The 23,821-nt window shown below is 40.1% G+C and overlaps 1 protein-coding gene across 12 annotated transcripts in view; it reads right to left on the bottom strand.

Annotated features, from left to right (window-relative positions):
- Nucleotides 1-23,821, bottom strand: part of Trpm3 (transient receptor potential cation channel subfamily M member 3) — a 903,922-nt gene that overhangs the window by 195,548 nt on the left and 684,553 nt on the right. For 8 of the 12 annotated variants that reach the window (XR_007830652.1, XM_051146249.1, XM_051146245.1 and 5 more), the window contains exon 7: nt 6,518-6,592. The exons of the other annotated variants lie outside the window; for them this stretch is intronic. Coding sequence is in view for 7 of the 8 variants with exons in the window: in XM_051146249.1 (XP_051002206.1) it covers nt 6,518-6,592 (75 nt within the window). In the remaining variant the exon portion in view is untranslated. The remainder of the gene's footprint in view (nt 1-6,517; nt 6,593-23,821) is intronic. 12 annotated transcript variants of the gene reach the window in all.

The raw sequence follows: 23,821 nt of genomic DNA, 5'->3' as shown, positions 1-23,821 counted from the left end.
AAAATCTTTGGGAAGTTCCTGCTTCGGTTTAATGAAAGTCCCACCCCTAAATTGTAAGCTCCGTTGACAGTGGATTTCCCCCACTCATCTTAACATTCTGGCTCCCAACTGCTTCACACTTAGAAGGTAAGTCAAATAAATGCTTGCAACATAAAACAGAATATAAAATACACAACACCTTGGGACAATACAGATGAAGGGACAGGACACATTGAGAGAGGGAAAGAGACTATCACCTCAACATTGCTGAGGTGTCCTGCTAAAAGTACAGACTGCTGTCCTTCAGGGGCCCTATGGCTTATTCTCCCAGGTCTTTACTGCTGGCCTTCAGCAGTGGTCAGAGACTCCCCTGAAGGAGGTGGGTGGCGCCCCTCCTCTACCTGTCCGCCTGGATCACATGGGAAAAGCTTGGATGTTTAGAGACAAAATAGCCAGTTTCATTTCAACTGCCTGTGCGTTTAAGTTGGGGCTGCACTGTATCTCAGGACTGGGTTCAGGTACAGGGACTGAAAAAGAATTTCACAGAACGAGGCTGGGGAGATAGCTCAGAGGTTAAGAGCACTGTCTGCTCTTCCAAAGGTCCTGAGTTCAATTCCCAGCAACCACATGGTGGCTCACAACCATCTACAATGAGATCTGGTGCCCTCTTCTGGCAGGCAGGCAGGCAGGCAGGCACACATGCGAGCAGAATGTGTATAAATAATAAAGAAATGAATTAAAAAAAAAAAAAAAAGAATTTCACAGAAGGAAAAAAAATGTGTCAGTTCATTTATCCTGAGCGTGCAATGGTAAATGACTGAGTTGGAAAGATGGATGTGTAAGGCCAGGGTGGAGGCACATTCAGCTGTGTCAGTGGAATACTGCTCGCATCGGCAGATGAACTCTCTAGGCCTGGCTACCTGGGACTGTATAGAATTCACCGCTTCTGCTCCCCTCTCCACCCATCCCAATAGGAGTTTCACTGTGCTAGTAAAACTTTCTCATTTATACCCACATTTTCTACTTGGTCATTTGCTTATAAGTAAAGAATACACTTAGCAATGTATTTTTATTATTTAGGAGAAGTCACGGAGTTCTGATTAGATTCTGTTTTCCGTTTGTTTGTGTCTCTCCTCATCTCACAGAGAGTCATTCTGGTGCGTTTCTTCCACTTCATGGCAGGTTTATATTGTTGGCTAGAGCTAATAAATGCAAAACTACTTGAAGATAAGCTTTCTAGATGGACTTTGTGAAAAGCCAAACTCATTTATGCGCTGAAGGGGATATGAGAAAGGGGTGTGCCTTTGATGTGGGCAGATGTGACCAGGTGATATGTAAAGGAAGCTTGTAATGCTGGGATCAGGATAAGAGATTCAGGTTCCTGAGCCACTAGCCAGTTCCCAGGATTTCTTTCTTGGCTTGTGAGCCTAGCGGCCACCCAGCGGATGGAAATGCATTCCTTACTTGGCTTCAGACAGCCCCAACTCTGGCTTTCTCTCACCTCTCTAGCTCCCCCGCCATCTCTTGTGCTGATCCCTTTTATTTATCTAATATTAGGGTTGTCCTAAGACCAGTCTTTCATTCTCCTCTCTTTTTTTAAAAAATTAATTTTTAATCCCCTTTTTTCGTTTTAATCCCCACAGTCACTTCATGTGTCCCCACCCCTCTATTTAACATTAGAGGGACCCCCATGGGCCTTGCCTGGCCTGGGAGTGCCAGAGTTGCCCTACTTTGGAGTGATGGATGGAACAGATGTGGACAATGGCTGTATCATGGGTAACCCTACGTGAGGGAATTGAGAGCCCTTTCCCAATTTTCTAAGTTGTCTGTAAGCAGGAGAGAAAGGTGGGGAGCATGTGGAGGTGCTATAGCTGCGATCCCCTAGATCTCCAGGATGGCACTAACTGGGACAGGATGGAGTAATAGAAGTAGGCCTACTAGGTGCACTTTAGATCTTTGCAGGCTTGTCCTTGGAAGGCATTGAAGGAGCCTCATTGTCTCTTTCTCCCTCACTTCCTAGGCATGGGATGAGCGCTTTGCTTCATCATGACTCCTACAGTGATTACACTGCCTCATCATGGGGCCTCATGCAATACAGCTAATCACTCAGAAACTGTGCACTCAGAATTAGGTCAGAGTAACATTTTCTCGGTTGATTTTCTTGGGTTTGTTGTGTGTCTGAATGGGGTCTTATTCTATAGCTCAGGATGTCTTCAGACCTGTGATCCTCCCCTTTCAGCCTCCCAAGACCCGGTCGTACAAGGTGTACACCGCTGTGCCAGCTCAAGAGCTGACAGCGATAGGAAACTCCATGGCACAGGGTTGGTAATGGTGGTGGTGGGGCACTAATATTTACAACAAGTTTGAGCTTAACAAAAATTATATGAAGAGGATGTTGGAATTTATTTGAATTAAGACTGATGTTATTTATTACATGCTATTTCTTATGTATCTAAGTTTATGAACAACAGGTCCTCCTGTAGCAGCTCTTAGTTTTTGACTAATGGGAAAATATAAACCAAGAGGGCAAAACAAAGGCTGTTGTGTTTCAACAGGCCAGGATCTGAGGCTGGCAAAGAAGGGTGCAGGGAACTGCTGCCTAGACATTTCACACAGGCGTGCCGTGCTCCGTTGCGGCTTGCTTCACAGCCTCCCTCAGGATTTCATAACCAACCCTAATGTGCAGCGCAGACGGGGCATACTTCCTGTGCTCTCCCTCGGGGTGGAAGAAATGTTGCTAATGAGGCAGGGCTCAGCTCTGATTTGTTTGATGACCAGGAAAGCTGACTCTTCAGCTCTCACACTCCCTGTTTTGGCAAAGGCACACCTATTCTTTTCCGCTCTGTTGCTTTCCAGCAGGGATTGCCCACAGATCCCCATGTGGACTCAGAGATGCCAAGGCTTGTTAGGGTCCTGCCTTCCCTGGCCTGTGCTTTAGGACTTGAGTGTTTGCCTGCTGGGCTGCGGCATGAAGGCCTTTCTCCGAGCTTGGAAATCTGGCCTCTAGGATGGAACAGGGACAGCCTGTTCAGTGAGGGGAAGAATGCTGTTTTATTTCAGCCATGTATGCCAAAAAAAGAGGAGAAATCTGCTATGTGCCTATTTGACCATTATTAAGGCATGAAATGTCTTGCTCTCCTCATTTTTTAAGGGGCTAATGAGATGAGAGTTTAAGGCTAAAACATTGTTGTTGTTGTTGTTGTTAAAACAATGATAGTTTCATTAGTGACACCAAGGACCCTTATTTCTAGTCCTTCTTCAGAACTATATGAATTACATTTTGCTTTTACATTCATTTGTTTCAAGAGCTTGAAATGTTCCAAACAACATTTTGCAGAGATTGAACAAATTACCAGCAATCCTCAAAACAGACTCCGGAGGGCCCTGTGATGAATTCTTCACATCTGACCATCTTAAGCAAATGAAAGCCACAATCCATGTTTCTTTGTGACCCTTAGGGAATGAGATACCATCTCGTCTCTAAATACATCTAACTGTGAATTGATGATCTAGCAGAAAAGCACCCACTCAGCAAAGTTTTGCCATTTATTTTCTGTTTGCCTGACTTTCTAAAGTTTGCCCTGCATTGATACTAAGTGAACTGATCCTAGTCTAGGCTGAAAAGAAGACATGGGTGACCATTACTTTAAGTAAGAGAAGAGGAATCAGTCGATTTTTTTTCCCTATATAGACAGGAATATTGAAGGCGTGATGGACTTGGCTAATGTAATTTTTAAAAGAGCTTTTAAATGTATTAGCTTAGTTGAACATGGTTTAACAGCAATCCGCAATGGAATAGGAACACAGTCAAATTTCCCAGCTGGGCATTCTGCAGCAGTCATGATACTCATGGTGATCTTTGCTTATACACTTTCTGTTCAGTTTTATTTTTTGACTCTCTCTATGATATTGTTACCTATTTCTCTCTCCTTTCTAGACTATATGATCTAAACCCTCTTATTATAGTTTAATGTCAAGCTAGACACCAAAGCTGAAGACAAGTCTAGGAGAACTAAGGCTTGCCATGGACAACTGTGATCTATTGAGTGCCTATTTGCATGTATCAGGGACTGTACTAAGGTCTTAGGAAGATGAAAATGGTTCAGACACAAGCATTGCTTTCTGCAGTCTCATAGTTTATAGGTGATGGGCAACTGAGCAGAGAAGGGGGTCACGTGATCACTAATGAGTAAGAAGTATTACCACAGAGTTTTAGACAGTGGAGTGGGGATGTGGAAGATATGAGGAATGTGGGCCTCTGAGGTTTATCAAGGGAGGGAGATACTCAGATGGAAAGGAGACTGTTAGGCTGAGAGATTACAAGACTGTTGCCTTTGGTGATAGGAGACGCCGAATTCCATCCAGCGGCTGTCAAAAAGAGACAAAACACACCCAATGGGATGTATTAAATCAAGGAAACTAAGCATCTTGGAATGAATGGATCAGAATGTCCATGTGGCATTATGGGAAAAAGAAGCTAGAAAAGAAATGGGAATGTATGGAGGGTCTTTCATTTAGCAATTACACAAGGAAGGAACCAGGTCCCACCAGGAAGATCCTGTTACTATGAAAAGAATCTACTTTGACTGACCAGCAGCAGGAAATTTCTCTGATCTTGAGAACAGAAGTCTCAATTATTTCCAACTTTGATCTGCAATGATTTCTTAGTATTCTTTACTCCAAAAAGAAGGGCCTAGGAGATCTCATGTGAACACTGGAGGAGATCAACTGGTCAGATTTTTAAAAAAGCACTGTCCCACCCCTGAACAAGAAATTCCAAAGTGAAAAAGGTCCTTTTCTCAAAAAGAGGGGGATCCTGGTTTGGTTGGGGAAGGGTCAGATAAACAAGACAGGTACAAATAAAGAGATCCTTTTCCTTAAAAATTTTTCTGTTCTCCAAAGTTGTTTTGACTTCATTGTCTTGATTTTCAAAGTGACTTTTAATTAATAAGGATGGCTAATGTGTTACTCACATAACCAATATGTGCCAAGTCATTTCACCAAATAAGGAGAAGACAGAGCTGAGAATTTTTTCTACACAAATTATTCTTTATATAAGTGAGTCTCAATCTTCCTAATGCTGTGACCCTTTAATACAGTTCTTGATGTTGTGACTACCTCCAACCTTAAAATTATTTTTATTGCTACTTCATAACTGCAATTTTGCTACTGCTATGAATCCTAATGTAAATCTTTTGGACATAGAAATTTGCCGAAGGGGTCATGACCCACAGGCTGAGGACCACTGCTCTAGATGGAAGGCTCTCTAAAGGGCAAAGGAAAATTTGAATAACATAGACAGTTGAGAGCATTTGAAAAACTCCATGGTTATCACATTCCCCGGCAACTGCCCATGACTTTGGTATTTATCACTGTGCTCACTCTTTGTCTTTGGCGGAGACAGAAGAAAGGCTGTGCGATTAGGCTAAACTGACCAGAGCATCCACAGAAGGCAGTAGGATGTTCTTGAGCTAGATGCAACCTGTTCAGAGAAAGCTCAGTTTCCTTTACCAGTTATGGCTTGAACTTGGGGTTGATACTCTGTGAGAGTCTAATCCATTCTTTCTCACTTCTTGAGTTCCTTCAGTATGGTTCTATGGCGTTTAAAATTGTCACCCTTGTCGTACAAACATTATGGGCTCAATGATGGAAATTTTCATGTTATGGTTATCCTAATGCATTTGATGATGGTGCAATGATCAAAAAAAGATGCCAGTGATGACAATTGAACGTCCCTTTGCCTTCCCAGCCTCCTTCATATATTCTCAGGCATAGGATGACAAAGGGAAGTCCACGAGTCACATGAAGAAGGACTGTAGCCATGGTACACGGTCGGGAGCTCCTCTGTCTGCCTCCATCTGTCCCCTCTTAGCCACCCTCTCCATGTTGTTTCTCCAGCATCCTAGCTATCAACCAGTATTCTTTTTCCGCTAACTCCTGTTTGAGGTCTCATTCAAAGCAACGCTTAACCAAGGCCTGAGCAGAGTGTGTCCTCAACTAGGTACTGAATGAAACTTCAAGCTTTCAAAGGTAGCTAAATTTTAGGAAGCCTTTTCTTAAGTGAGCTAATGCTTCGCATATGGATGGAAGGGATAGAAAAGGTTCAGGAATCACATCAGCCTAGGCATATAGCCAGGTCCCAAGTAGTTTGATATAAGAGTAAAGATATAACTTGTCCAAGCTAATATTTTATAACTGTAAAAAAAAAGCTGTAATTTCTACACTGGATGGATTTGTTAAGTATTAAAAGAGACAGTATGTAGGACAATGTCTTACACAGTATCTGGAACTTGAGTAAATACTTCCTTCCTTCTAGTCACATCTTAGAATGCTGCTATGCTGTTCTGGGTGGCATCTTCAGGGTGACAAGCTAAAAGGAGTAACTAAGCTCTGGTGGAGCTAGAAGTCTTAGAAGAGATGAGCAGCGGTCAGGAGAGGGACACAGTTAGGAAGTTTTAAAGGAGATGATAGCTTCTATGGTTAATTTTCTTGGTTGGGTTTTAAGAGGAAAATCAAGGTTCTTGTTAATTATACTTACCAATTGGGTCTAATTGGCAACTACCCCAAAATGAACAAAACAAGCGGGAGTCAAGAGAGAAAAACGGCAGGCATCCTGTCAAAAAACAAAAGCTTTGAAGTTTCTACAACCCAATGGCCAGATACACATTTCATTAAAGCAGATGAGCCACCCAGTTTGTGTAAGTCTCTGGTGTGTGACTGTAACCCACAGTGCACACACAGGGCTGTGCAAAGCATCACACAGACTTCTCAAAGGCAAACACAAGCAGATTCATAAGATCAGCATCCCTTCTACTGGAAGAAGCTATCTTATTCTGTTCTAGGCTGAGTGTGGAACAGGTGTGGGAGATGAAGGGATTGAGATGCAGTATATTAAGCATTTATTCAGTGCTTAGCATTGGTAAAACCCAGAAGCGTTGGTTGCTGACATATTAGACAGAATGATAATTATGACTCTCAGTTCTGTGTCTTCCAGGACAGGACAAGAATCAACTTTATGCTTTTCTTCTTTTTAGAAACATTTCTATGATTTTTTTTTTGAGCCACATATTTTCCATTGTCAAATGATTAGCTACCTATGAATTAAAACATTAGCTGGGCACATGGTAATCTACTGGATTTGTTACTAAACAAGAACAACGGTATTTCCTGAAGATTCTCACTCATTCTGCTCCTTTTGTCATTCGCATTAGCGATCCAGAGGGGTGCCAGTCTCCCTAACACCCTCTCTCTGTGTCTTTAAGAGTCACCAAAGGCATCTCAGTATGTTAGCTTTTTTCCTAAGCTGGTTTTTCTGTCTCCCACCTGGGAAAGACATGCAGTGGTAAGATCCTGTCTGGGGACCCGCTCACTGGCCAAGTTAGCCAGCTATCAGCTAGATGGCTTAAACAGTGCCTGCTGTTAAAGCTGGGCGGAAGGAAGCAAGTCTGCATTCGCATTCTGATGCTTTCCCCTAGAATAGCATGCAGTGGAATGCAGACCCTCATGCTAGGACATATGACCCCAACCTTTTAGGGCTCAGCTAGACTTCTAGAAAGCCCCAGTCAGTGGCAGTTGTTGGGACCACGGGCTGGCAGGGGCAGCCTGCTTTCATGGGTCATCACTGAGGCATTTCTCAGGTCCACCAGCTGATAACACTGCATTATTAGAGCAGTGAGCACAGTGAGAAACCTTTAAGGGAGTACCTCTCAAAGGACACAACATGCAGCATCCCTTAAGGCCCAGGACACGGGGTCACTTTCGTTGGATCCTCTCCTGTTCATAAAATAACATTCTGAAAGTAGCAATCGCACATTTCCCAGACTGTCCATAGTTAAACTTAGCTTGCAAGAACATACTCTGTAGGCTATTCCACAGTTGTGTATGGCCATCAGAGCACTTGCTAAATACTATAAGCAAAGCTTCTAATAGCAACCATACAACCTCCCCTCAGATATTTAGAATAAGTATTTTTGTATGGGACTGAGCAAAAACAGCCCCAAATAAATATTAAAATGAAATAAACCTGGCTTTGATACATCTTTTCTGCAGAGTGAACCACACGCTGGTATTTTAGGGTTTTCCCCTCTACATTTATAACATCCGCATTAAGAAAAAATCTCAAAGCATGCTGCAAAGGATGGGGGAAATCATGGTGGTACAGTTAAAAACTGGAATATCTAGCCAAGATGATACATTGATTGTGTCCCTGATTGTCTTGCTATTTTCTTAACTGCCACCTGGACATAGCAGAGAAGATGATGAGTGAGGAGCTACAGGATAAAGGATTAAAGATTGATTCCACTGTGCTGGTGTATGTTGCTGAGGTGCATAGGGAGTTTTGTTTTGTTTGTTCTGTCTGTTTGTCTTTGGTCTCTGAATTCTTAGGGTATTGTACAAAACAGAACAATCCTCAAACTAAGACAGTGACATGCTGCTGAGCAGGGGATGATAGGCTGTGTGCAGTTTGGCTTCAGGTAGAAGCTCTGTCAATTCAATACCTGGAAAACTCAGTAGAACATTTGGCTTTTCTACAGAGAGAATGACAGCAATTCACTAGATGAGATCTATGGCTTATCTATAAGTCTGTGCACACACACACACACACACACACACACACACACACACACACATACTCGCACCATGTTATTTATGCTCTGATTCTATATTCTACTTTAGTTGTTCCCCGAGACTCTCTGTTAATAAAAGAAACAATGAAATGTGCATGCCTTTCCTTATGTGTTTGATGATTTTATATTTTCAAAACTAACAAGTTCACATGTTCTCATTCATGTGTGCAGCAGAAAATGTCTCTGTGCCATTTGAAGCTAAAATGAACAAATATGAAACACTTTTCAACTCTATGCACTAACTTTTCTGCCTATTGAAAGGGTTCACCTGTGTGATCCGTAAGCGTACTGTCTCTTTATGCTTGTCAAATCTTGCTTCACAGGCATCCCCATACATATTCTACCCAGAAATGGCATTGTTTGAATTGCCACTGCATTTTGTATCACAAAGGGCGTGGGGCACTTGCTATTTTATAGTGCAGCCCCTGCACACACAGCCAGTCCTTAGAGCAGGCTGGTACAGGTGTGGGCTCAGACACAGACTTCCTGGGCCTGGCAATTAGTAGCAGTCTGACCTGTGGTCCATTCCTTGGGTCCTTTGTGCTTCAGTTTACTTACTAAGGAGTAGATGAAGAGTGGCTGGTGGTAGGGTTTAAATCAGCTATTCTTTGTAAATTATTTAGAATAGCACTCCATTCGATAAACAGGAGGTTTTGTTGACTTCTTTGAAGACTAAGTTCTTCAAGCACAAAGCTATGCCTTATGTACTCTGCAGCCTCCAAAGTGTTTCATGTAGCATAGGCACTCAGGCAAATGTTTGTAAAGAAAATGTTCCAAAGAAGCATTGTCATGGGAAAAAGGAATGGTGCAATTGCTGTTTATTTTAAACAACAGATATTTTAAATGAGAGAAGGTTTTGCCACATTTTAAAAGGCTGATATATATATATATATATGTCTGCATGGGAAACATTTTAGAATTATAGTAAGGTACAAAGTATATTGAAAACACTTTTCTACAGTGAGCATATGGACAATGTTTAACATGAAACAGCTGTGGAATGAGCTGCAACTTAATGGAGGAAAGGGAGCTGGACTTTGGAGCACCCAGGAGTGTGATGAAAGAGAAATGAGTAGTTGCCAGGCTGACATAGGCTCCTCTTGGTAGGGACACAGATGCAGGGTGTCTCTGGTCTCTCCACCACCACAGGCCATCTGTTTATAGTTTAGTACTGGGACTGTGCTTAGGCTGTGTTGTCATCTGCCAACCCCAAAGAAGGAGCATGACTGGTGCTCCGATTTTAGCCATTATTAAATCCAAGCATGAAATCTCTTATATTGGCCCCATAATGTTTATGTATAACTTTCTTCTTATTTTATTTTATTAATTTATTCATATTACGTCTCAATGGTTATCCCATCCCTTGTATCCTCCCATTCCTCCCTCCCTCCCATTTTCCCCTTAATCCCCTCCCCTATGACTGTGACTGAGGGGGACCTCCTCCCCCTGTATATGCTCATAGGGTATCAAGTCTCTTCTTGGTAACCTGCTGTCCTTCCTCTGAGTGCACCCCATGTGTAACTTTCCTATGTGACTTGAGCACATTGTTTGTGTGTCTCTAACCAGCCCTTTTCCCCCTTACGTTTCTTGACTGGTCTCTTTGGTGAGTCTTCATTCTGAAGACAGAGCTAAGAATGCATGGGCCAGGGAAGAAGTATTTTAAATGTCGTGAGACAGATTTGTATCCACTGCTCAGGAATGATGGGAGTCACCTCAGAGCCAGGGTGGGAGAAGAAGGAGACAAAAGCTAAAGGATACAACAGTTGGGTGAACAATTTAAAATTGAAGGTACAGCCCATTTCATGAGAACTATAGTAGACAGTGGTATGCTATAGTTAGGATTTTGCCAAATGAGTAGGTTATGACTATTCATCATGGAGAGGAGCTATGTGAGAGGGTTTTACTATAGATGTGTCATATAACTCTATTTTGTACTCCTTAATGATACATAATAACATTTTTGTTTTGTTTTTCAATAAAGGGTTCCTCTGTGTAGCCTTGGCTATCCTGGACTCACTTTCTAGACCACATTTACAGAGATCTGGTAGCCTCTGCCTCCCAGAGTGCTGGGATTAGAGGCGTGTGCCACCTTCCCCAGTTATAATAAACATTTTAAAATATGATATGTATATGTGCAGGTAAGGAAGCTGTCAAACTCCTGTGTTACAGGGATGGGAGAGGGGCTACACACAAAGGCTTATTCACATTCCCTATGACAAAAATTGTTTCTGTTTGCTGTAAAAAATCAACACTGGGTTGGTTAGTTTTATGTCCACTTGACACAAGCTAGAGTCATCATATAGAAGGAGGGAACCTAACTGAGAAAATGGCTCCATAAGATCCAGCTTAGGGCATTTATTTCTTAAATTAGTGATTGCTAGGGGTGGGGCAGCCCATTTTTGGTGGTGCTACCCCTGGCCTGCTGGCCCTGGGTTCTATAAGAAAGCAGGCCAAGCAAACCATGAAGAACAAGCCAATAAACAGCACTACTCCTGGCTAGCACATCAGGTTTTGCCTTCAGGCCCCTGCCCCATTTGAGTTCTTGTTCTGATTTCATTCACTTGATATGGAATTGTAAGCCAAATAAACCATTTCCTCTACAATTTGCTTTGGTTAAAGTTTTTCATCATAGTAGTAAGAACCCTAACATAGACAAACACCAAGAAGTCTTAAAAGCATCAAATGTGGCTTCACTGCTTGCTTTTCCTCTCCTAGCTGGCTCACTGTAAATACTATTTATCTACTAGAATCCTTGGGATATTGGATAAGCATATAAGTATAAAATGTCAAGATGTGACATAGTAAGCAATCAATTACATTATGAATAGACTTTTGACTTAAAAGATAACTTTAACAATAGCTTTCTATTTGAGTCCAAACAGAACTATTTCTTTATATACAATAATTTTAGCATTTTACTCCATGACTCTCTATAATTTTTTAAATTATCAAGTAATGGTTAGGTTATTTCTGTTTTGTTACTAAAAGGAACATTGTAACAAATATACACAGAGCAAATTCAAGGTAGTAAAATTATAGACTCAAAGGGTTTGTATACTTAAAGGGTGATGTCAAGGTATCTGTTAAATAAAGTTTCCTAATTTATACACATGACAAAGATGTTATTAGTACATATTCATGTGGCATTTATTGATGTTAGGTTATCTTGATGTTTGAGTTTTGCCAATTTCATTGATAGTGATAATGTTACATCTTTATTTTCTTCTCCATGACCTTCCTATGGATATGCTTTGCTCAGTTTCCAATAGTGTGTTATACATTTTTATTTTTGATTTATAAATCCTTTGTGTATTATGGAAATTAGCTCTTTGTTACAGTTATGAGTATATTTTTCACTTGGCTGTCTTTTGAAATTATTATTTTTTAAAATTTATTTATGATTATGTATAAAGCATTCTATCTGCATGTACACCTGCACACCAGAAAAGGACATCAGATCACATTATAGATGGTTGCGAGCCACCATGTGGTTGCTGGGAATTGAACTCAGGATCTCTGGAGGAGCAGATAAAGCTCTTAACCACTGAGCCATCTCTCCAGTCCTGAAATTATTTATCATCTTTCCTAATGGGGTGTATGAACATTTGTTTTCTGTAAAATCTGTCTTGTATGAATAAGAAAGTCACAATTGTTACGATTTTGGATTTGGTCAAACATTTCTAATCTGAAAATTGGATAGCTCCATATTTTCAAAGTCTATAATATAGGCTCTCAAGCATTGTAGATGAGAACTACTCAAGCTATTTTATAAAATGATAGTGAGAAAAGATACAGCCAGAAGTGGAATAAAACATTGTGAACAATATAGTATAAGAGAGTTTATTTCCAAATTCTTGCTGTAGCTTCATTAAATGTATAAGGAGTAGACAGGAGGAAATAATCAATCTCAGGGCTGAAATCAATAAATTAGAAACAAAGAGAACAATACAAAGAATAAATAAAATCAAGAGCTGTTCATTGAGACAATCAACAAGAGAAACAAACTCTTAGCCAAACTAAGTAAAAGACAGAGAGAGAATATCCAAATTAACAAAATCAGAAATGAAAAGGAAGAAATAACAACAGGCCCAGAAGAAATCCAAAGAATCATTAGGTCTTACTTCAAAAGCCAGCACTCCATAAAATTGGAAAATCTAAATGAAATAGACAATTTTCTTGATAGATACCACTTACCAATGTTAAATGAAGATTAGGTAAACAATTTAAATAGACCTATAGCCACTAAGGAAATAGAAGCAGTCATTATAAGTCTCTCAACCAAAAAAAATCCCTGGGCCAGATAGTTTTAGCACAGAATTCTACCAGATTTTCAAAGAACTAATATAAATACTTCTAAAGCTTTTCCACAAAATAGAAACAGAAAAATCATTGTCAATTGCATACTATGAGACCACAATCACCCTGATACCTAAACCACACAAAGACTCAATAAAGAAAGAGAATTTCAGACCAATCTTCCCTATGAACATTGACACAAACAAAACAAAAAAACTCAATAAAATACTCGCAAACCAAATCCACGAACATACCATCCACCATGATCAAGTAGGCTTCATCCCAGCGATGCAGGGATTTTTCAACATACAGAAATCTATCAATGTAATCTACCATATAAACAAACTGAAAGAAATAAAACCACACATGATCATCTCATTAGATGCCAAAAAGGCTGTTGACAAAATCCAACACCCTTTCATAGGTGGTGAAGTCTTAGAGAAAGATTAAGAATACAAGGCACATACCTAAACGCAAAAAGGCAATATACAGCAAGACAATAGCCAATATCAAATTAAATGGAGTGAAACTTAAAACAGTTCCACTAAAATCACGGGCAAGACAAAGCTGCTCACTCTCTCTGAATCTTTCTAATATAGTACTTGAAGTTCTAGTTAGAGCCCTAAAACAACTAAAGGAGAAAAGGGAATACAAATTAGAAAAGAAGCCAAAGTAACACTATATACAGATGATATGATAGTATATATAAGTGACCTCCAAAATTCCTAGAGCTGATCAACACCTTCAGCAAAGTGGCTGTTTACAAAATTAACTAAAAAAATCAGTAGCCCTCCTGTGTACAAATGATAAATGGGCCAAGAAAGAAATTAGAGAAACAACACCCTTCACAATAGTCACAAATAATATAAAACATCTTGGTGTGACTTTAACCAGGTAAGTTAGAGACCTGTATTACAAGAACTTCAAGTGTTTGAAGAAAGAAATTGAAGAATATATTAGAAGATGCAAAGTTCTCCAATGCTCATGAGTCAGTAGGATTAACATAGTAAAAATGACCATCCTACCAAAAAAAGCAATCTACAGATTCAATGCAATTCCCACCAAAATTCCAAGACAATTCTTTTCAGACCTTCAAAGAACAATACTCAATTTCATATGGAAAACCAAACCAAACCAACCAACCAACCAACCAAAATCCAGGATATCTAAAACAATCCTGTACAACAAAAGAACTTCTGAAGGTATCACCATCTCTGATTTCAAGCTGTACTACAGAGAAATAGTAATAAAAAACTGCATGGTAGTGGTATTAAAACAGACAGTTTGATCAATGGAACCACAATTGAAGACACAGAAATAAACCTACACACATATGGACATTTGATTTTTGACAAAGAAGCCAAAACCATACAATGGAGAAAAGAGCACATTAAACAAATATTGCTGATCTAACTGGATATCTACATACAGAAAAATGCAAATAGATCCATATTTATCACCCTGCATAAAACTCAAGTCCTCATGGATCAAAGACCTCAACATAAAACCATAAACACTAAATCTAATACAAGAGAAAGTGGGGAACAGCCTTGAGTTCACTGGCACAGGAGACAACTTCCTGGACAGAATACCAACAGCTAAGGCACTATTATCAACAACTAATAAATGGGACCCCATGAAACTAAAAAGCTTCTGTAAGGCAAAGGACACCATCAATATGATAAAACAGCAACCTACAGGAGGGGAAAAGATCTTCAACCCTACATCTGACAGAGGACTAATATCCAAAATATATAAATAACCCAAGAAATTAAACACCAGCAAAGCAAATAACTCAATTAAAAATGGGGTACAGAGCTAAACAGAGAATTCCCAACATAGGATCTCTAATGGGTGAGAAGCAATTAAAGAAATGTCCAGAATCATTAGTCATCAGAAGAATGTAAATAAAAATGATCTGAGATTCCATTTTATACCCATAAGAATGGCTAAAATAAAAAACTCAAGTGACACCACATGCTGGAGATTATGTGGAACAGGAGGAACATTCTTCCATTTTGCTGGTGAGAGTCCAAACTTGTACAACCACTTTGGAAATCAGTCTGGTGCTTTATCTCAAGACCTGGCTTTACTACTGGTCATATACCCAAAAGATGTTTTACCGTACCACAAGGACACTTACTCAACTATGTTCATAGCAGCTTTACTCATAACAGCAAAATTGGAAAGAACCTAGATGTCCCTCAACAGAAGAATGGTTAAAGAGAAGGTGGTATATTTACACAATGGAATACTACTAAGCTATTAAAAACAAGGAAATCATGAAATTTGCAGGCAAATAGATGCAATTGGAAAAACTGAGACCTAGAAAGGCATACATAGTATGTACTTACTTATAAGTGGATATTAGCCATAAAATATAGGATAACTGTGCGACAACCCACGGACCCAAAGAAACTAAGTAACAAGGAGGTCCCAAAAGAGGATGCTTGAACCTCCCTTAGAAGGGGAAATAAAATAGATATCTAGGGTATGTGGAGGGAGGGCTCTGGGTGGGAGAAAGGGTGAAGAGAGGAGCAGGAGACATCAAGTTTGGGGAGGACTGAGGGAGAGCAAACTGAAATTGATGGGGGGTGCAGCTCTGGGATGAGCTAGAAACCTAAGACAAGGAAGACTCCTAGGAATCTATGAGGATGACTCTAGCTAAGACTCCTAGCAACAGGGAATATGGAACCTGAAATGGCCTCCTCCTGTAGCCAGGAAAGACTTCCAATGGAGGGATGGGCAAGCCAACCCACCCCCAAAATCTTCCTCTCAAAATTTGTCCTGCCTACAAGATAAGCAGGGATAAAGATGGAGCAGATATTGAGGGAATGACCAACCAATGACTGGCCCAACTCAAGGCCCATCCTATGAGAGAGAGCCCACTCCTGATACTATTAACCATATTGTGCTGTACTTGGAGAAAGGACCCTAGCATAACTGTTCTCTGAGATACTTCACCCAGAAACTTCTAGAAACAGATGTAGAGTCCCACAGCCAAACATTAGGCAGAGCTCAGGGATCCTCAGGAAGAGGGAGACAAGGACTAAAGGAGCTAGAGAGATAAAAGACACCACAAGAAAATCTACAGAATCAACTAATCTCGGCCCATAGGGGCTCATAGAGACTGAACCACCAACCAAAGATCATACATGAGAAGGACCTAGGCCCCCTACACGTATGTAACAGTTGTGCAGCTTGGTCCCCATGTGGGGCCTCTAACAGCAGGCTGTCTCTGACTCTGTTGCCAGCCTTCGGATCCCTTTCCCCTAAGTGGGCTGCCGTGTCTAGCCTCAATAAGAGAAAATGCTCCTAGTCCCACTGCATCTTGATATGCCAAGGTAGGTAGATAGTATATTCAAGGCCTCCCCTTCTCTGAGGAGAGAGGGAGGGAAGGATGGAGGTAGATGATGTGAGAAGGAGGAACTGAGAGAAGAGAAGGGAGGGGAAGCTGCTATTTGGATATAGAGTAAGTAAATAAATTAATGAAAAAAAAAGATGAAAAATGTGTAATAAATACATCTTGAATTTGTTCATCCACTAAGCTAGAACAGAAATAGCGTCTATAGATAGGTTTAAGATTTTGTTTTGCCTGAATAATACAAGTTACAAATCAAAGGAAAAATTAGGGTTGAATTGATAATGCCATGCATATTGCTCTCTAAATCAAGGAAGCCAGTGAAGTAGTTATGAAGATTAATTATAGTCATGTGGTTTTCCATTTATTTATTTAATCTCTTTACAGCCTGATCTCAGCCCCCACCCTCCTCTCTTCCTCATCACACCCTTACATCCCCCTTTCTCTCGTTCCCCTGTCTCCTCTTTCTCAGAGAAGGGAGGCCTCCAAGGGCTATCAACCCACTCTGGCACCTCCAGTCACCTCAGGACCAAGCACATCCTCTCACACTGGGGCCTCACAAGGCAGCCTAGCTAGGGGGAAGACTTTCTTTATAACTGTCCTTAGCAGATATGGCCATTCATAGGCTTATTCATCTTCTGATGGCTTCATTAGCAACCCATACCCCAGTGGTTCATCATGTACAATCACTAGTTATCCCTTCCGCCCTACTCAAGTGAAGGAATGCCAGATTGGATAACTGCCATACTGTTCTAGGCCAGCTCCTCATCTTCTCTTCAGTCTTCTTGAAGATCAGCTCCACTAAGTCAGAGAATGGGCTTCTCCCCTTCACTAACATAATTCTCCTTTTTGTTCTAACAAGAAGGCCAGAGCCTCCAAAATGAGAAAATGACAGAGAGATTTTGCTTTGCTGATTTTATTCCTTTTCAAGTCTCTGATAGGGTTGAAGACCAGATAATTTAGTTTTACAATTAGGCTTAGTTGTTTAGGGGCTAAGATGTTTTTAGGTCTAGATAGATTTTGATAATGATGAGATATGATAGATATTGATTTATGGTCAGAATTTTAGACACACCCAGATAGGAAAGATGTTTTCTTCACGGTTGCCAAATTCAAATAGCCAAAACATTATGAATGTAACATATATAATTCCTGATTGCTTCATGGTTCTTCTTGCTGTAGGTAGTTTATTATATATACGTGTGAAATAATATAAATGTATATGTAAAAAAGAAAAAAGTAATAATAAAAAAGGAAAAATGGCTAGAGTTTTTCTGTCCTTCTACTACACGTTGTCAGGACTACAGCATGTGTAGTCCCATGAGGATTGCTTTCTCCGATTCATCTTTGAGTCGTTCCCATCGTGCATATGATGCTATAGAAGCCAAGCATCTTCCCTCCTATTTTTGCCATCTTGTGATTTAAAATATTACTTAATACTATGTAACAACACAGTACAGATGATTATTTTGAAACTAAGAGGATCTTCTCTTAGATTAGTTAGCTTAAGAGGTCGATAAAATTAGGGTTGAGGAGTGGTCCAGGATGGCTTAGTTTCAGTATGGCTTCTATCCCATGAGAAGGGGAGAAGGAAAAGCGCAAGCCTGACTCCTATGTCATAGGAAATTCAGTGTAATTTCCCCAGTGAGCATCTTGGTTAGGCCAGGCACGTGTTATTTATGAATGCCTGACATGCTCTATCCATAAGCCAATTAGCCGACCCCCAGTGGTTACTTGGAATGTTGAGATTAAAAGGAGCAGGAAAACTCCCATCTGTCTTCCAGTTGTTTTCCTGTTCTCCCTAGTGATAGCATTTTAGCTTGCTGCCTGTCTCCTGGATTAAGACTGTGTTCCTACAAGTAGTGGCTGACACAAGATGAATATAAAATATAGGGTGGAGAACTTGCTTACAACCCTGAGTTGTTCCTTGTTTTTGATTCATTCTGGTCAGAAATAGATGCGCTTTTTTAGAACAACATAAAAGGTGATGCAGAGCAAACCAAAGAAAGGTTTTGAGTCCTGACACCATGATGTTGTCATTATATCTGCATTTGTATTCAGAACAATGTGAAAGTAAGAATAGTCATCTCCAATTCCATGTATGCCTCTTTGTTTTGGGTCACTGTTACAGTAGAAGGGCTTGGGTCCTAACTAAGTTTTCTAAAATTAGGAATAAAACAAGGATGTCTACTCTAATTTCAATAGTGCTTTAAGTCATAGCTAATGAAATAAAGACAAGAGAAAGACATTAAAGTGATAATGCTAGGGAAGGAAGAAGTTAAACTATTCCTATTGGTTGATAACAAAGTTTGAACTTAAAAGAGCCTATGTACTCTACCAGAGAACTTTTAGATCTAATAAACACTTATAGTAAAGTTGCAAGATACAAAATCAATGCAAATAATTCAGTAGCTTTCATATACACCAACAGTGAAACCAGACTTGTAGCTCATTCATAATAATAAAAAAGTACCTAGGACTAAGCTTAACCAAGGCAAGGAAAGACCTCTGAACATTGATGACTTCAAGACATTCATACGAGCCCTTCTACATTTCTGTAATGCTAGATTAACACAAAGCAAATAATGCAATATTACAGAGAGTAATCTACAGATTCCATGCTGTTTCTATGAAATTCTCATGTCATTCTCTACAGAATTAGAAAAAAAATTCCAGACATTTGGAGTTTTCACATTTAGTAACTGGGCAGGTTACTACATGCCCTTCATATCCAGGTGGTGACTATTGCTCAGCCCTGAGGCTCAGCAGTGTCACTCATGCTGATGAGTATTGACAAAGCTAAAAGGTTCCTTGATTGATGTCAACCTTTGACAGAGACTTGGCTCCATGGTTTAATAATAGAAAATATGGATATATACATATATTATATGATCTATGCTAGTCTAGGGAAATGAAATATATATGCTACTAAGCTAGATATGCAATGTAAATTTGTTAGAAAAGTTGCCTAATGGTGTTTGATTCATGAATTACACATTTGCTCATGATTTATGTTGAGTTCCTGCCTCTAACTTCTAGAATAATTCTTAGTAATTTATAGATTTAAAAATTTGCATTTTCGGTATTCACATCTTATATTTGTTCTAGTAGAACTCTGATTTATTAGGCTGTTTCCTGGGCAATGTCATTCAAGAAGTGAGCTTGCCAGGGTCTCAGAGGTAAAGTAGTTGCCTTTCTGGGTTTTGTCTCATTTCCATGTTAGCTGACAACTGTAGACTGGGATTTGTCTGCACACCAAAGGCTGTCACAGGAAAGCTCCCAGCCCAAAGCCCTAGAATTACCGAGCCTGAAAGATCCAAAGCAGTGGTCTAGGAGCAGATGCTGTTGAATTGGAAATTCTGATTTGGTTTACATCATGGGCTGGTTCTGCCTGTTAGGCAGGTTGGTGTGTCTCTTCAAATAAAAAGCAGCTTTTCTACAGCCATGATGGCAAGAGGTGAACTCAGGTCCATCCTCTGACTCCAAATACGTGAAGGGTTCCAATACAGAGATGCCACTGGGCATCTCCTAGAGAGCATAGGCTCCATGCTCAGCACTGAAGAAGTTAGGTATTACAGAGTTTCCCATGGACAGTGATTTTAGGATGTATCTGAGCTGGCATCCATCTTCTGTTACAGATTTAAGGGCACCAAAGATAGTTGAATATTTTGAATCACACCACTATTCCTTAGTGATGTTTCTTCTATATGTATTCAAATAGCAAGCATATCCTAAGGGATGCCATTGGTTGGGAAGTTGCCTTACATGGGTGTTAGTGTTCTTGCTCCTTTCCCATGTCATTAATTGAGTACCAGACACTGGGATAACTCCAGATTCTGTCTCTCACTTTAAGTGTCTATTAAGGGAGGCTTACCACTATGGCTGAAAATTATACAGAATTCATCTTTCAGAATGATCACCAAGTACGGTAGTAAAGGAATCAGGATATAAATGATACCGTCACGAGTGTTTATCGTAATTATAGAACCCTTACTGTCATAGATTTCTTCAACTTGATGTGTACCTCATAGACACCCACTAACTTCAAATCCAATTTAATTTTAATTTTAGCCAACTGAACTTTCCTAATACCTTTTTAACCAACTGGCTTTTACAAAGCTTTGACTTACCTTGTGGACCAGTGTGTTTATAAGACTCATTTCCGTGGAAAAGGGAACTACTCCTCACAGAAAGCTGTGATGTCTTACAGCTGCCATTCTGTCCATGAGAGACACACCTATCTTATCACCCTTATTTTTGTAGTTTGTGTTAATAAGTACAAAGGCATAAGTGAATATGTGTGTTGCAGTGAGAACCTTGTAAAAATCCCCTCCTCCTAAGGCTTCTAAATTCCAATATCATATGATCATTATTTTAGAAGTTCTGCAATCATTTATGCTCCTTGTTTACTTGAAAATAAATGTCAAACTCATTTTAATCTGCTGCTTTAGAGAAAAGTGCTCTGTGTAGCCACATAAGGCAAGGCCACAGTTAAATGTCAGCTGTTATTCTGGGGTGAGCACCATCAAATTATCTTTGTAACCAACTTCAAAAGTGGCAGGAGTGTTGACTGTGGAAACCTCAAGGCACTCAGTGGCATAGCCCTTAGCTAAACCTCAAAGCATATGCATCTGCAGTGGGCTGTTGTGAGAAGATTGGATTTAGCCTGATGGAGAGTTCTCGTTTAAACAGAGAGGAAAAACCAAGGGAATTCTAGTTTCAGAAAGGTGTCCTAGACTAATGGACACAATATAATGATTTTCCAAGCCAAGTAAAATATTCATTTGATGAAAGCTAAAATTGAAAGTGGGGAGTCACCATCACTTCTGTCAAATGGATCCCAAGGACAACCCACGTTTGGTCTTTTTCTTAGTGTCCTTTTGGTAAATTATCAGAAGAAAATCTAAGACTTTAGGGTATTCTGGGTCAGTTTGCATTGGGTTGCGTTCATGCCCCAACACAGACAGAATGCACATCCACTTAACTGACATTAATGATCACTCTTACACAAGGAAGTAGGTTCAGCCTCCAAAGGTACCTCTCTTGTCTCTTTTGTAGTGTTGACTCAGGCCCTAATGACAACTGGGTTTTCAATTATTCAAGGAAAATTAGAGACTTATGTTTATTACTGCAGAGACTAAGAAATTCTATCAATTACCACTTAATAATTAGCATTAATAGACACTTGATGATACATGCCAGGATATAATATTTAGCTGCCCTTCTCCTTCTGAACCTTCTTAATGACTGAAGAGCCAGGTAGGGACTAATTAGCAGAGCCAGATTGAACAATGGTGAATATATCCTAATGAGCAGCTTGGCTCTGACAGCCTGCAGGACAGAAGACCAGGGTGGTGACTGGACCTAAGGCAGGGAGGCTATATTAACATGGTCCATGGTTTCTACCGAGGGGACCAGAAGTGGACGAAAGGTCTGAACTAGCACATGTCACAGTTCTCTTATGTGTTCACTCGTTTCATCACAACTGTGTGAACTAACACCCCGGGGCTCACAGAATCACAAACATGACTAGGAGAAAAGCAATGAACTGACTGAAGTTCTAGGAATGTGTTATTCTGCCCTCCCACGTTTACCTGCTGCGAGACTTCACAGCACTCGCAATAGGCAAAGACTTCCTCTTTTCCCCAAAGTAATATTCCTTTCTTCAAACTCTTATAAGAAAGTTAGAGCTTCTGGGAATATTCTAACCTTAGTTACTGAAAACTAATGGCAATGACAATATTGTTTTAGATGATTTTTGGTAAGCTGAGGGTAGAACTTGGCCTCAGAAAAGATGATTGCCCAACTTTTAAGATTTTTAACAACAAAATAATATATTTAAAATACTTTTAAATTTTTGTATATATGTATGCAATGTATCTTGAGCATGTCCATGGCTGTAGTTGTGGCCAAATAGTTAAAGCGATGGACAAGGAAATGTGCAGTTTTACTCAGAGTATTTGCCTCTGTGGAGTATATCATTGTCACTTAACATAGGTATTCTGTGAAGTAACCGAAGCAGAGTAGTAAGGATTTCCATATGTTCCACCATTAGTCAGTTTTCTGTGGTAGGGCTTTCAAATGCCTCTTCCAGTCATTTAAAGACATGTGGTAAGAAGTGTGCTGAGCAAACCAGATTGAGTTCTCCCCCGCTTTGTTTTGGTGACCTCAAACCTACTGCCATTCCTAATGATTTTCTTTCAAAGAAAGAACTGTGAATTCTTAAGGATCTGTAGATCACTGTTTGTTATTATGCTACCACTCTGTTCTGGCCCATGAGTGGCCAACATAATGTTTCAGTACTTTGGTGCTGAGATCATTCTGGGTGGAACTGTATGCTGTCTGGACTTCCTTCATCATTATCCAGAGGATACAACAGGTGGGATGTATACAGAGGAAGCAGGAGTGGCCTTGGATTGGTAAGTGCAGAAATGCAGATAATCTCTAGTATGTGTTATTGACAGTGAGAGTGATGCCCATGCTATCAAAACATGCTCTTGATTTTGCACATTTGGAACTCTGTCCTGAAGTGTATCATGATGACCCTTAGATGGTTCTTTCTGGAGCAGCCCATCTTGCATCTGGCCAGTCTTTACCTTTCCAGCTTCTTACTCAACAACACCATGTCTGCTCTGCGTTACTGCAAGACCCTAGTAAATGCATCTCTGGCTTTTGATCTTCTCTATCACCCCAGTCTCATCTCTATGTCATTTGGAGTAATGTTTTAAGGTACAGTGGTGATCATCTTTAATTTCTTAGATTCAAATTCCTTGTGATTAAGTGTGAATCTTTGCTAAGCTTTTCATGTCTTCGTTGAAGGCCCCACAATTCTGTCGCTGCATGTTACCCAGAATGTTCCTTTTCAGTCAGGCCCCTACTTCAACATCTAAGCGACCCTCCAGACATCATATACATGTGTGTGCCCACTGATACCTTCCTTGGCTTTGTTTTTCTTAATAGCAATCATTACTATCAGATAAAGCAAATTCACATATTTTCCTATTACCGTCTTTGTCTTTGGCTTAAGCTCAAGGCATTGTTTCTGATTTTCAGATCTTATCAATAGTAAGTATATACTAAGACTTCAGTGGATATTTATTTACTAAAGGAATAACTAGCATTGTCTCTAGTAGGTTAAAGTTGCAGTTTGAAAAACTGCAGATTCTAAAGCAGGCAATTTCTCATGTCTAAAAGAATTCTGTTTTATAAACAGAGCCCTCACCATCCCTGACAGTGTGCCTTTCTGCTGACTGGTAGAGAGGGATGTGGATGAGATAATGGATGTCAGGGTGCACATTAATGTAAAGACACTCAGTGTGTATGTTACTAATAATTGGCTTGTTGATGAGAAAGGGCTCATAGGTCTCCTGAGCAGGATACACTTTATGTTTAACAGACATAGTCTCCACAAGTTGATGCCATTTGTGTAAGTAAACAGGTTACTGCCTTGAACCTGTCTCCCCTGATTGATGAGGCCTGGTGTTTCAGCGAGGAGAGTGCTGAGTGTGTCCTGATATTCCCTAGAACCATTGTGGGTATAAGAGCTGGTGGGCAGGGC

Source organism: Acomys russatus, chromosome 5 (genome assembly GCF_903995435.1).
Source record: "Acomys russatus chromosome 5, mAcoRus1.1, whole genome shotgun sequence".
NCBI lineage: Eukaryota > Metazoa > Chordata > Mammalia > Rodentia > Muridae > Acomys > Acomys russatus.
The sequence above is the reverse complement of the archived record's forward strand: the minus strand, read 5'-3'. Positions and strand labels throughout refer to the sequence as shown.